General features: G+C 40.0%; 1 protein-coding gene across 1 annotated transcript in view; it reads right to left on the reverse strand.

Moving 5' to 3' along the window:
• The window catches only part of METRNL (meteorin like, glial cell differentiation regulator), a 40,680-nt gene extending 29,181 nt beyond the window's left edge, over nucleotides 1–11,499 (reverse strand). Inside the window, exons 1-2 of the mRNA XM_058168127.1 lie at nucleotides 11,187–11,499; nucleotides 2,853–3,241 (exon numbers count right to left, since the gene is read on the reverse strand). Coding sequence (XP_058024110.1) covers nucleotides 2,853–3,241; nucleotides 11,187–11,317 — 520 coding nt within the window. The 5' untranslated portion in view covers nucleotides 11,318–11,499. The remainder of the gene's footprint in view (nucleotides 1–2,852; nucleotides 3,242–11,186) is intronic.
• Between the last annotated feature and the right edge of the window lie 3,635 nt (nucleotides 11,500–15,134).

The raw sequence follows: 15,134 nt of genomic DNA on the forward strand, positions 1-15,134 counted from the left end.
TTCATTCTCCGAGCTTGTAGGTTGATTTCCAAATGTTTCGTTACCAGGCTAGATAACATCTTCAGCACAGTTTAGGGAATGTCGGTGTCAGTGTTCTTCTGTTTATAAGAGCTTCGGGTGTGGTCAATAGGTGATGGTGAGGTCCAGCATGTGAATATATCCATAAAAGGGACAAACTGACTATTTTTCTCATGTCAGACTAGGATCTACTGCAGGGGTAGTCAACCTTTTTATGCCTACCGCCCACTTTTGTATCTGCTAGTAGTAAAATTTTCTAACCACCCACCAGTTCCACAGTAATGCGCCGTGTATCGTCGTCTGTGCATGCCTCTCGTGCATCATGGATTGGATTTGGGGGGGATGCCGGCTACCAGGTCTGCTTGTCTGTTACAGCTGGGTAGTGTGGGGGGAGATGCGCGAGCTATTCTGGGACGAGGCTCTTTTGTTTGCGGTCACACTATAGCGCCATTTAGTTTCACTTACGTAACGTGAACTAAACTTACGCACGGTTGATACAAATAGCATATTTTCAGAAATTTAAATTGTCACAGGGAATTTTATGAAAACCTAATGAAAATGTTTTTAAATAATGCTATGGAAAACTTTTAAACAGTCAATTAAATTTTAAAAAAGGAAAGTGCTTCTGTATCGGACAAAACCCCTACCTCCCACCATGAAAGCTGGAACGCCCACTAGTGGGCGTTAGGGACCAGGTTGACTACCACTGATCTACTGTATGCAAGCCTGACTTGGGGGGACGGGGAAAACCGCAATCTACTTTCAGTTCCTGAAAAGAACAGATTAAGACCACAATCCTATATGCATTTACCTGGGAAGAAAATCTTATTTAAGAAATATTACTATGATTGCATTATATAGAGAAAAAGGGACTTCAATACCAGGGGAAATACTATGGGTACCAAGTTAAACATCTGCATTCCAGAAGATACATGTAAATGTGGAAAACTAAACTAAATTTGGACTAAAAACAAAACTTTATGTGTAAAGAACAATATCCTAAGGGATGAAATGTTTCCTATTTTGTCATTAAATGTTCACAATAAAATAATCCGCTGAGCTAATGTTTGGTTCAGATGTCCCAAATAATATCCAACTATCAAAAAATGACTGCCAATTAAAGAAAAAGAAACATGTTCTAAGAGGTTTAGCCTGCTAAGGCAAATAACGATGAGAAATAATATGAAGGACAGCATTTATATTGTATGCGACATGGAAAAGGAATTGGGGGGAGTTTGATTTTCAAAACAAAGAAAAATCTTTGGGGAAAATTCAGAGAACATATTTAAAAATTGCGATTTTACAGCAGTGACAGACATATTTAAAATATTCAACTTTAAAAGCATGATAGTCAATGCTACTGAATTACAAATGTTTTTGAAAGCAAGATGTGTTAAGTTAGTAATAATGGCAAATGCGCCACCTATCAGCTACTAAGAGACATTACAGTTTTATAGCAGCCAGAGGTCAAGACACTTTCACATCAAGGTCAATACAAAGCAGACATTTCTAATACTTTGAGTTGAACCAAATCAACCTTACTAGGAAAAAAACTACGGATAAAAATTCTACACAATAAGACATTTTTTGCTGCAAGGAGCAAAAATGAAGCCTGTTTAAAAATAAGGAAAAACATGCCAAAAACTAAAAATAAGTTTTGTTGCAATCATTATTAATATCTGTAGTACATCCTACTAGAAGCAAGAGATAACTGTTGAAAATATATATTGTTAGCTCTGAAAGACTGTTACACTTCTTGCACATCAGTGATGGTCTTTAGGAAGGAAGTAGCACTTACAAGTGCCCTTATTTTCCAACTTTGCTTTCAGAGACATCAACATTGGATGGATTGTTTATTAATGACTCAAAATGATTTTCAACTGCAAGGCAGTTATAACGTGTTTAAAGAAACAGTTTTGCCCCTCTCTGTATATAGGACCTGAATCAGCAAAACTATAACTTACCACACCACACCCCTTATATTGTATATACACAAGGGGTGTTTGTGTGTGTATGTGTGTGTGTGTGTGCGCACACACACACACACACACACACACACACACACACACTGTGATCCTTGTAGGGTGATTCGAGAGGTAGAAGGAACCATCACTCTTCCACAACAAAGATTAAATAGCCCAATATAAGAACAAAAATAAACAAATGGAGAGGGGAAAGAATGAGCAACAACAGCCTGGGTGAATTGCCGGACAGGATGCATGGAACACCATGGGCATGCGATTTTAATATTTGGATGCCAACTTCTTTTTTGGAAGCAAAATCTATATAGAGAACCAACCCATGTATAAAGAAGTCTGAAGCCTATAAATAGGTGTACCTCTCTTTTAAGTTATTAAACTGGGATGAAGCCTATCTCATCATCTAAATATATTCATAAGGAGAGCAGGAAAGGGAAGCAACCCCACAATATGGATAAACCGGTATGTGACTCGCACCTCAAGGTAACAATTTGTAAAAATATACAAATAGAATGAGACTATTGCCTTATACACTGTAAGCCGCCCTGAGTCTTCGGAGAAGGGCGGGGTATAAATGTAAACAAAAAAAAAAAAATTGCAAAGCAAACAAGTTCGACATTTGGAGTTGAACAAGCAAAAAGTTGCACAGACAGACTTGGGAGGAGGTCCATTAAGAAGTTATTTATATATGTTGTTTATGTTTAAAAGTTTTCAACACTTTTGCTTTGTAAAAGGAATTAGTTTGGAAGACTGTCTGGGATTGAACAACATTGCTACCTTTCAAGTACAAAGAGAAAAGTCAATCAAACTGTAAATCAGATGCAAGGCCAAATAGAAGTAAGTATCACAACTCACCGGAAATCATGTGCAAATCAGACGCCATCCCCTTGCTTATCAGTTCATACTGGAAGCCTGTAATCTTCCTACTAATGTCCTGCTGAGGGGTAGCCTCAACAAAAAGCCCACCTTGGTCAAAGTTGAAGCAATACACTCTGGTAGGTCTGTGATCTCCCTCTTGGACCAGTAGTTTTAGTTCTCCAGTTTTTTCCAAATAAATATTTGCTCCTGCAGAGTTCTTATAAGGTTTTATGCAAACAGTCCAATGTTTGTAAGAGGAAGAGATAATATTGGGTCGCAGATTGACGATCAATGCTCCGGTGGGATACATCCATTCTATGGTTCCTTCAGAACAACGGAGGTAGACTTGTTCAACATCTTTTCTGTGGGACTCGTGAGTTAATCCACTAGGGGAAAAAAAAAGATAGAGACATTATAATGAAAGTGCCTTGATTTATTCTACAAGAATATTTGAGGCACTCAGACAAAAGCCACTGCGAAAGACTTGAAAGACAATTGTGGAAAACTACAGTGAAATAATGGCTTCAGGATTAAGGGTTTAGAAAAGCTTCCAATTCTCTTAAATTGTATTGGCACTTGCCTCAAATAGCCAAATTAATCAAGTCTGCTAACATCAAGCCCATTCCAAACCATGGAGTAAGGTTCAATTTAAGTCCTTACATAAAATAAATTAAGCAACAAGACCAAACTGTTTCTGAGAAAAATGGATTAGACACAACTTTCAGCCTCAAGTCCAACCCTATGTGACAATCCTACCAATCGACATAATAAATGCATAAATGCATTTACGTACCATAACCAGACATTACATTTCCAATACATTACATTAAAAAGTGATCAAAGCAATTTTAATAATATAAATGTTAATGTTAATCTTCTGCAGAAATTAGCTGTGGGAGATATGAGTTGGAATGTGGGGAGAAAACAAGGGACAACATACAATTCTTATTTAAAATAAAATGCTTGCCATGCTGGAGATGCAACAAAATTCAGAGGTTTGAAAAAATGCCAAGAAACTTAAATTTTAATAATTAGCATCATCATAACATCATTTTATTGGCTGCAAACTAAGTTTGTCAGTCACCTTAACAGCTGACAGATTATGAAACTCAGAAATGAATTAAGACCACTTCTCAAGGCACCAACTGCTGATCCTACCAATCCTGGGTTCCTGATCACCTCCATTTATCAAATGAGAAATATAATTCAACCAAGCTTACAGGACTGTTACATGGCTGAATGCAGCCAGAATAGAACAAGCATAGTACAAGAGCTACAGTATTTAAATAAAGTCCTACTTGAAAGTGTGAATTTGCCATTTCTTCACAATAGTCAGTGCAATTGGCTCAGAATCACACTGTTTGTTCCAAAATACAAAAAGCTTTCCAGTGCAAAAAACTGAGTCCTGAAACTCATTAATCCACATATAACCTATACTTGATCAATGGCCTTAATGTAATTTCCTGAGTGGAAGAAGTTCCTACTTCAAAATACTATGGATTATTTGAAACTTCTCCAATGCGAAAATGTGACCTTTCAGTTTGAAAAAAAAAAAAAGCAAGACACTATTCATACTTTGGAAGTTTTTAGCAGTGACTCTGGAACTAAGCACAAACACAGATCTGCAAGCTTTTCTTGTGATTAAAAGGAAAGAGGGTGCATTGTTTTCATTGAAGCTAATGATATCAAAGAAACCATAAAGGAATAAAGCAGAATTAAAAAGACAAGCAAGTCAGGATACAAAACCACCAAGTTCCTACTGAATAGATTCACAATACTGAATGAATTTCAAAACAACTTGAGTTGACTTGGCTAAAAGCTCATGACCTAGTTAAAGCTGTCAAGAGTTGTGGGAGATGGCGAGCTCTCTATGGCTTGAAAGATTTGGTGGAGGCAGAAAACATCTGCCTAGACAGAGGTTAGATGATTCATTATCAGAAGGTGTTAAGAGGTCTGATGGACTAACAAATCTTTCCTTTCTGGATAAATATGGTGATATCAAATGTCTGAACTAAGAACAACGCCACTTCTCTAATCCACATTTATATATAGCCAGTTCCAGGACCAATTGCCAAATCATCTCATGTTCCTGTTATCTACTGAACGTAAAGGATTATTCAATGTATTAAACCAAGCAAGTTAACTGCCCATGTTTTGTAGTGTAGGAATTTAGCACCCCCCCCCTCCTAGAAGAATGAAATATTTTAGAAAATATTTAAAAGGCAGAATATATTTCCCTGGATGAGAAATGGAGAAATATGTTTTAAAGACAAAGCAGCTTCCTGACTTCCTCCCACCTTTGTCAATGGGCCATTAAAGTCTCAGCCAAGCTCACTCATTTCCCCCCACTTTTGTCAATAGGTCAAAGGTAGGAACTCATTCTCCCCACCTTTGTCAATAGGCCATCATCATCTGCAACATAATAGGACCCATCTAGCAACAGAAACTCACCACATGACACCTGGGAAGATTACATCAGCCAGCAAGGCTAGCTAAGACCCCCACCCCCTGGGAGTCTGACAACCAATCAGGGTACTCTTCCTGTGCCCCAGAAAGTTCAAAGCTCAGAAAAAGCATAAAGCCAGGGAGCACACAGGATCTCATCCCCTTTTCTGTTCAGGAACTCAAGCCATGTGATCCTGACCACCATTAAACCATCTTTCCAAGCAGCCTCCATGTTTCCAGTGTCTTTGTCCCCACTTGGAACGGAACCCAGATGGATATTTCTTCCAACAGAAGCAAACCTGCATTCACTTTCATTATAAATATAAAATGATGTTGCTTTGATTTCAAGGCCAGGATAAATGGACAAAGTTCTTACACAAACAGGACAACAAAAATGCATAACACTTCCATCCCATTTGCTGATAGAAGACTATTACATTCAGGCAGTATTTTAGTTTTACCTATGCGTGGCCCGTAAGGCCAAATCATTCAGTGTAAGGCAGTTAGCCTTAATGGAAAAACTTCAGAATTATCTAATCCCACCCACAGACAAGAAATTGCCTTGTTTACTTCCAAACCAAACTGAGATATGCCAACAGTATTCATTCTTACAAAGTGAAACATGCATTGACAGCTACAGTAGTTATGAATATATATAAAACTGTGGTTCCCCTTTTTGTTCAGAACAATGTTATTTATAACTACTAATGGGAACTTCAGGCATTTCTAAAACCAACCTGCTACGGGAACAGCTTGACAACTTGGAAAAAACAGGGTTTGGGGTTTTTTAAAGAAGAATTTACATTAAATGGAAGGCCTGGCATTTACACCTCTGTTATCATTGAAATCTTTAACTTTGAAGGCCGGATACCACAGATTAGTGGCTGCTTGTATTTTAGACCTCATGTGCTGCCACAGTAACAAATATAACTTCTAAGGTTACACAGCCAGAAAGAATAGGCTGTAATCCTGCATACAACAATGGGATAATCACTGTATAAAAAACCTTTAGAGAAAATGTGCCAGAATTTTAGAAGATGGGCAATTAGGGCAGGACAAAAAGCCTTCAGAATTCAGAGTTGTTTATGCTGGCCAGGGGATACTGAGAACTGTAGCCCAATGCATCTGCAGGGCACACAGCTATTCTAGGATATGAGAAGCTCAACTGCTCCAAACTTTTAAAAAACACTAATTTTAAAAGCTAACCGTTCTTAAGAATTCTCATGTACACATTAATGCCTATTTATTCATCACCAGTGTCAACAGATTCTAAGCAGAGACCACCAGCTCATGTTAGAAGAGAAGAAAGGAAAGCTATTTTGGAAAGGAAAGCAGCATCGGTAACATAGTCAGAAGCTTCTGCTTCTCTTGAAGTAAAATGGCGAGTCCCTCTCACCACTGGCCCTGCTGAACTTGCCTTTCCAGAAGGCCAAGCTGAATTTGTGACCTATATATCCCTTCATATTCATTAGTTCATTCTTTTTTTTTTTAATTTATAATAGCAGCCTACTGGATTTTAATGAAGGCAATCTTGACAACCTAAAGTTGTGTGGATTTGAAGTCCACACATCTTCAAAATGCCAAGGTTGAAAAACACTGGATTAAGGACATATCAGCAGTACCTCAGGGGAGGGAAAGTGTTTTTGAGAAAGGGGAAAAAACACACACAGCACTTGCTGGAACTAAACCAAACTTTTTCCCCCCCAGGATCACAGAGTTGTAAAAGGCAGCTGTGTAATATTAAGAAAAACACAACTACTTTAAGGAACGGCTGAGAGGGGTTGGACGAAAACCTCCATGAACACTGAAGCCCCTTTGAGCCTTCAATACTAAATATTGCAAGGAACTATTATATAGTCCAACATCCTCCCTTGCACTGGTGGCCAACAAAAAGCTTACTCAAAGCCCATGCATGAGTAAGATATGAAGGCAACAGTCATCTCCTACTTTTGCTCTTTACTGACTAGAATTCAGAAGCATATGCCTATTGCTGGACATTATGCATCTTAATACATTTAGGAAGATAGAGGTAGCCCTAAGGAAAAACTTCTATACAGCCAAATGTATTGACAGGCAGGAATTCCAAGCAAGGTTCCAGATAGGACTTTCCTAGTGCTACCTGAAGGTGCCTGAGATGGAACATAAAACCATGAAACTTTGGCGCTCTCTTATAATACTCTGCTGGCGAGAGCAGTCTGACTTATACCACAACCACCTGTTTGGTCAATTCCATCTTTTTTTCAGACATCTGATGTTTTCTTGTGCAATTGCAAGTGTCAGCAAGCATGCGTCATTCCCCGAAACTAAAATATTTAATGACAGATTGGGGAGGGGAGGGGGGAAGTGTTGGGTAAGCCCATAACAGGGAAGTGAGTCATGCTGCTCACACACATCCCTTGTGGCTGGCATTCAGGACACTGACAAGCCCAGAAGAGAGACTTCATTCATCAGTAGAGTAATATATTAATGGTTTAGTGTTGCAGCTGAGAGACAGATATAAATCGGGAATACTGCCTCTGTCTTTTATTTTATGAAGTGACTTAAAGCAAGTCATGCTCTTTAGGTTGCTCCTCCCCCAAATAATATTTCCATTTTATGTTATGGAAATATTGTTGCCACTAATTTTAGGAAGAGATAATCCAGACAATGATATGATCTTACCCCCACACAATCACACCCGAATCAAATGTGATATTTTAAAAAGAAATCTTGGGAGAAATCTACAAGCCAATGCCCATTTTCAGAAAAGGGGCATATATATGATCAAATTCAGGCATAGACATTTATGAACGTCAATTAAAAGGAAAATCAGGCATGAAAGACATTGTTCATTCAATACATGAACAAACAGAAGATGGTTCCAAGAATTTTTGGTCTGGAATATCTATCTGGAATAGACACAATGTCTTTAACATACTTTCAACATCTATAATTATGGATATACAAAATAAGTTCAAGTAAACTTGTGAATCATATGAAATGTAGATTCTTGATTCAGTGGCCACAGCAATTTCTGGGTAGGAGTCCACAACTAATTTCAAGCAATAGATCATACTGATGTTGAGAGAAGTTGGTTCTACTATGATTACAACTCTGTTGCCTAAGAATTGTTTCTGGGGCAAATCATACCAACAGGAATGTGGCAGCAAAACTTTAGATGGTTCCCTCTATTAGCTGAACTTTTGTTTTAGATACAGGTCTTGTAAAATTATCTGATGACATTCAACAAGTTTTCCATGCCACTATTTTCAGGGATTTATCTTTCTAGATAATGGAATTATTTTGCTACAGGGCATGTGACAATTCTTAACAGGTGAGATAATCTGTGATAGCTAAAGGTCAACCTTTCTCCAAAGGATTTCCAAAAAGGATTCTCTCTTCCATAAAATAAAGCAACACACACACACACACACACACACACACACCCCTCTCTGAAAAATCTGATCCCCACCATATAAGCCTGGGGCTACTGCCCTGATATTGCCTCCAGTTTCCATTCATTTAAACTTTCCAGTTTGTATAAATCCAAAGAAAGCATTCACTGCCATTCTACTTGTTTAAAAATAAATTACTTTGTAAACTTCAAATACAGGTAGCAGATGCACATCACTTAGCCATAGATTAATGACTAAATGAAAGCCTTTTCAGATCTACAGAAGATTTCTGAAAACCATAGAACAGATTTAAAGAATAGAATTTATTGGCCAAGTGTGATTGGACACACAAGGAATTTGTTTTGGTGCATATGCTCTCAGTGTACATAAAAGAAAAAAATACCTTCATCAAGGTACAACATTTACAACACAAATGATAGTTGTACAGATAGACCTTAACTTATGACCACAATTGAGCCCAACATTTATGTTGCTAAGCGGGACATTTGAGTTTGCGCCATTTTACGCCTTTTCTTGCCACATTTGTTAAGCGAAATCACTGCAGGTGTTGTTAGTAACACTGTTGTTATGTGAATCCGGCTTCCCCATTGACTTTGCTTGTTAAAAGGGGATCACATGACCCCCAGGACCCCAGGACACTGCAACTGTCATAAATATGAGTCAGTTGCCAAGCATCTGAATTCTGATCACCTGTCGGTAGGGATTAAGTGTGAAAAACAGTCATAAATCATGGTGTAACTTTTAACAGTCGCTAAACGAACTGTTCGTTGTAAGTTGAGGACCACCTGTATTACTGAAGGGTGAGGGTGGGAGAGTCAGACACAAAATTTAGAGGCCAAGGAGTTTTAAAGATTTCACAAGCATGACGATTAACATAGCTGTGGCAAACTAAAGAATTATGGCCAAGAGCTTTCTGTTAGCAATCCTGATTAAAATCTAAAGTAGCAGCAGTGACGTTATGCCACAGGTGTAAGAGAGACAGAGGCTCAGCTCAGAACATTTAGGAGATCGGTGTTATACAATGTAGCAGGTGAACTCCAAAGGAACTCAGAAGAACGTTAACACCCCCCCCCCTTTCTCTGGAGACCTCCTTGCCTACATATAGGCATGCCAGTTTTACGGTTTCCAGGGAAGAACTTCAAAATGTATACAGCAAAGGTCCAGGTTTCCTATCTTAATAAACAATCTCCCCACCCCCAGTAAACCCAAAAACCCAAGTTCAGTAATCCAAGGCGTTTTGAGGAAATAAACAAGCCCAACGCAAATTCAGGTATTAATGAAAAGGCAGGTCTATTGGGGTTTATTTCCTCGCGCGCAGGCACGTACACACACACAAAATAGCTACACGCTGCCAAAAGAGAGCGAGCGAGCCCAGCGTCACAAGTTTGATAAGGGCGAAACAATATTTACACATTCTCAAACACAAGCCGATTATAAACCCTTATCCATTTTTTTTCCTCCCCACCCCCCCCACCCGCCACCTCCAGGGCGGCTGAAAAAGCCTACCCGAGTTAAGCTGAAGTTAGTACAAAAAGGTAGGAGGAGGTCACCACGTTTAAAGTACGTTATTCTGGTGTTGAGTTGCACAGATGTGGAGGGTGTTGCGGTGGTCAGGAGAGAAACTCTACCTTTGTCTGCTGAGCGCTCTCCGGCTTCCCGCTTCCCACTCCCCACCCCCGCCTCTCCTTCGCTCGTTGCTTTGGCAATATACTCATCCTGAACACTCCTGGAATGTTAATCAAACTGTCCCTCTCCTTCTTCCTTCCAATAAATCAGAGCAAACAGTCGAGGGGTGGTGGGAGAAAAAAAGGATTTCTTTTATCCCCCCTTGCAACAATCAAATCCATGTGTCCCGGAGCTTCTGGAGCTAGCAAGCCCACACGGAACTATGCGCCCCCCCCCCACCTTCCCTTTCCGAACGAAACTTCTCCGAAGAGCTGTTTCGAGGACTGCTAAGATTCTCAACACACACACACACACACACACCCGCTAAGTCCCAAACACGCACACCGGGCAGCTCTGGGATGAAGCGGGGAAGGAAGAGAACCAACCCTCCTGGATCCCAGATTCCCAAGCCTGGCGTTCGTTTCGCTGTGAACCCAACTCAAACCCTCCCAATCGCAACAGAGGGAGAAACAGGCTTTAAGGGAAGAAAAGGAAAAAAACGACCCTCCACAAAGTAGGGTTTCATCTCTCCCTCTAGCCCCCCCCCACCTCCATAAGAGAAAGGAAAGATGCCCAAAGGGTCCTCGCTCTCTTTAAAAGCGGCGTTTAGCGCCTCCGATTTAGCAACCCAGAGAAAATCGGATCGAGCAAGGGAGTTGGGGGGGGGGGTGTCCTGAAGTCTAGATGCCTCAGGAGCGCACCTTGGGAAGCAGGATCCCAGGAACAGGGATATGCCCGGACAAAGACCCAACCTTTGGAAACACACCTTACAGCGGCGGCAAGTCCGCCAAACCTCACGCATCCCCTAGCTCAGCGAGCTTCTTACCTTCCTCTCCAACTGCACAAGTCGCTGGAGTATTGCGCCGTGCAGCCCCTGTCCAGTACCAAAAAGCCCAGCAGCAGCAACAGCGGTGACGGCGGCGGGAGCAGCAGCCCGGGCGCCGGGGCTCTCCGCATGATCCCCGCCGGGCTGCCCTAGAAAGGATCCAGCAGAGGAGGGAAAAGTGGAGAGCGCCCGTAGCCTGCGCTTACATGGCGAAAGCAAACCGGAGCCGGAGCAAACAGCTAACACGAGCCCATCCCCGCCGTCCGGCCACTCAGCTCAACAGTGCCCTCGCTCTCCTAGCCGGCGCTAGCTCCGCGTCCCAAGCTTAGTGGAGGGCGGGGAGCCGCTGCGCCTCGGAAACCACCCACTCCAGAGACCTCGGCTAAAACCGGCAATGGATTTCTGTTTTTTTACGGAACGGATTCCGTGCCCTCCCTGGCCTTCTTAACTTTGCTTTTCTAACTAAACCCGAAAAAAGTTCTCTCCGTTTTTAGAGTGACGGCAGTCAGTTGAATACAACTACCGACGGTTTTCCTGACGGGGGAACCTCGGAGGCCTCTCTATAGTGAATTTTAAACGTTCACTGCTCCTGTTTTGGGTGTTTAAGAAAGAGGAACCTAAGAACATTGGAACTTCTGCTAGGAGTGTTAAAAAAATTGCACGTTGTTTAAAATAATAAAATTCAAGGCAGTCTATGATGTGAGACGTGTGGAAGGGAGAAGCTTTGACATTAAAAAAAATCGAGAAGCAACTGTGAAGAAGGGGAAATGGATGCTGAGGGGGAAATGCATGCCAACTTCCCTTGGTACAAGCTTCCCTTGGTACAAGTAGGGCAAGACTGAGGCCAAAATCCAGGCCTGCACATCACAAATGTTCACTACAGACAGCAGACAAGGGTCAGAAGCAAACAAGTCAATCCCAGACATACAAAAGCCCAGTAGGGTAACACTAGTGATCAAAGCTTCAAAGATATTTCTTACTTTTAGTACTTCTACAATAACTATTACAGTATAGAATGTACCAAACATTAGGCCCATAGTCTGCTTTGTTACATAAATGACATTAAGTATTTGAATTAGTTGCCACTTTCTTCTAAACATTTCTTTACTTGCTAACATGGGGCCTTTGAATATTTTTAAGTACAGTAACATTTTCTCTGAAAAAAAGTTAATAAATATATTATGATTGGCATATGGCAGGGGTCAGCAATGTGGCTGTTTCATCCCTCTGCTGCGGCTCCCTGTCGCTCAAAATATGTGTCACAGCCCCCAATGTGCCAGCACATGATTATTGAGCTTTTCAAACCCCAGTAGTCCAACCATGGATAAATCCAAGAAAAGAAAAGTTTCTGAAGAAAACAGAACATTTAATTCAACTACAAATGCTAGTTTTGTGGCCGCTCAAGAAATAGTCAGGCATGGGAAGGGTTTTGTGGCTCCCGGTGTTTTCTTTTCAGTGGGAAACGGGTCCAAATGGCTCTTTGAGTGTTTAAGGTTGCAGACTCCTGGCATATGGGGACAGAGGATTTAATATATCCCTCATATTCTCCTTTATAGAAAAAAATGATTTATTGTCATTTTAGCAAATGTTTAGCAAATGTTTTAAGCATCAAGGCCACTGCAAAGTAAACTCCCTTATATCCCTGAAGACGTGATGGTGCCAAGGTCAAAAAAGTATGAAAAATGAAATTGCTCAATGCCTTTCAATTTTTTAAAAAAGGGTTGCACATAGGTACCGTATATAGAAGCAGTTGTAATGCTGAGGAGACTGCCAGACAGGGGTCCAGAACCAATTACATAACTCTTGACTTACTACAGTTCATTTAGTGACTGTTTGAAGTTACAACGGCACTGAAAAAAGTGACTTATGACTGTTTTTTACACTTACGACCATTACAAACTGATAGGCTAAAGGTTAACTCAGCCTTCCATCCTTCCCAGATTGTTGGGGCATTAATGCTGACACTGTAAACTGCTTCAGAGAATGCTGTAAATCACTATGGAATCATATATAAATATAAGTGATATTGCTATTGTAGCATTCCCATGGTCATGTGTTCAAAACTGAGGTACTTGGCAGCTGACTCAGATTTATGACAGTGTCCTGGGGTCATGTGATCATCTTTGCTTCTGACAAGCAAAGTCAATGGGGAAGCCAGATTCACTTAATTAACTGCAGTGATTCACTTAACAACTATGGCAAAAAAGGTTGTAAAATGGGACAAATTTCACTTAATAGCTGTCTCGCTTAGCAACAGAAATTTTGGGCTCAGTTGTGGTCTTAAGTTAAGGACTACCTACATTAATTAAACTGATCCCTCTTGCAAACACTGTGATCAAATCCCAGTGGAGCATTGCTTCCACTGTTCTGTGGTGCTGCAAAGTTTGTTGTGAATACTAAATTCCTATTGGGCCTTAGATGTTCAGTGGGGGCGCATCTCTAAGCATTATATCTGGGCATCAGCATGCAGTTAAGAAGTGACTTGACAAGTTGCCATTCTGAAAAGCACCAGCACTTGAACACAAAACTGAGTGGGAAGAATGAAACTTTAGTGGAGCAAAGGATGTCGTTTGTTGTGCCGTCATCATGCAAATTATACTTACAGATTTGATAAATAAATCTATGTACTTGCCTTCAGTTTTATAGCATGACTGATGTAAATCACTTAATGCATTGCTGAATGACGCACATTTGATGACTGGCAGAGAAATCTCAATTTATTGAACCTTACTCAAATTAAGAACTTCATTTTAAGAAACGCAACTCTGGGTATCTCTTGGTATGCTCATGTATTACCCAGAAATGTCAGTTCATCAGATAACATGTTCATCGGTAAGTTGGTGAGAGGTTAGAATAAGTAGAATTCAATCTTCTGGCCTTTTTGCCAGAAAGTGTTTTTCAATAGGGAAGGGAAGGCAGGTTCAATACCATGTGGGAATCTGATGTAAGAATAAAACGGATCAGAATAATTGGTTTCCACTTGAAAGTGCTATATTCCACTGTAAAAATCTTATCTACTTACAAAGAAGGTACCTGCTAATTGCATCTATTTACTGTGCTTGCTAATCAAATCAACCACAAGTGGCTGGCCTCAAACTATACAGGTTTCTTGCTTAATTTTCTCATATTTCTTGCTTAATTTTCATTCAGAATATTGTGTCATCCCAATCACTGCAATTCATAAACTCAGCTGATTCGACAAACACTTTTTAAACAAACTGTAGCTTTGCATGTGCTCATCAGTGAACAGATATTGATCTCTGCAGGAACAACTTATTAGTAGTAATCTGCAAAAAAAAATCTGAATCATCAAAGAGGCACATTCTATTTCAAGCTCAAACAGTAAACTCAATTTTTAATGAATAACAGGCAGGTACAGTTTCTGGGTCCATTTCTTCAAGGTCCACTTCTTCTGAATTATATGTGAAGTGTATACAGCTTCTTCCTGATTATTTTTATTTATATTTTACTTATAATACATGTTTGTCCACACACCTATACACACCTATACAAAATTTCTGATGTAAGTTGAACTACAAGCCCAGTTAAAGATATATTTCTGAACCTGGAGCAAGAAGACACTTAAAATAATGTTGATGTGGAATCTGAAATTATGCAGTTGTGATGGTTTAAAGTGTTAATTGTGCAATTAAATAGCATCAACAACATGCTATTTAAAGTTGGTCTTAATTTGTGCCTCAGTGCACCACACAAAAACCTGATCGGCACAGGTATTGTTTAAAAACATCCCGATGCATTCAACGTAAATATGTATAGTAAATAGGATCTGGCATTGCATGGCAAAAGAAGATTTGGTGAAGTTAATAAGTATGGCCAATTACACAATACCATTATAAAGCTTAACTGCAGAAGGACAACACTATTCTAACCTTTTTTAACTGAACAAAGGTCTCAAATATGTTAAAGGGAAGTGAGAACTACACATCC

Source organism: Ahaetulla prasina, chromosome 2, assembly GCF_028640845.1.
Source record: "Ahaetulla prasina isolate Xishuangbanna chromosome 2, ASM2864084v1, whole genome shotgun sequence".
In the NCBI taxonomy this organism is placed as follows: Eukaryota; Metazoa; Chordata; class Lepidosauria; order Squamata; family Colubridae; genus Ahaetulla; species Ahaetulla prasina.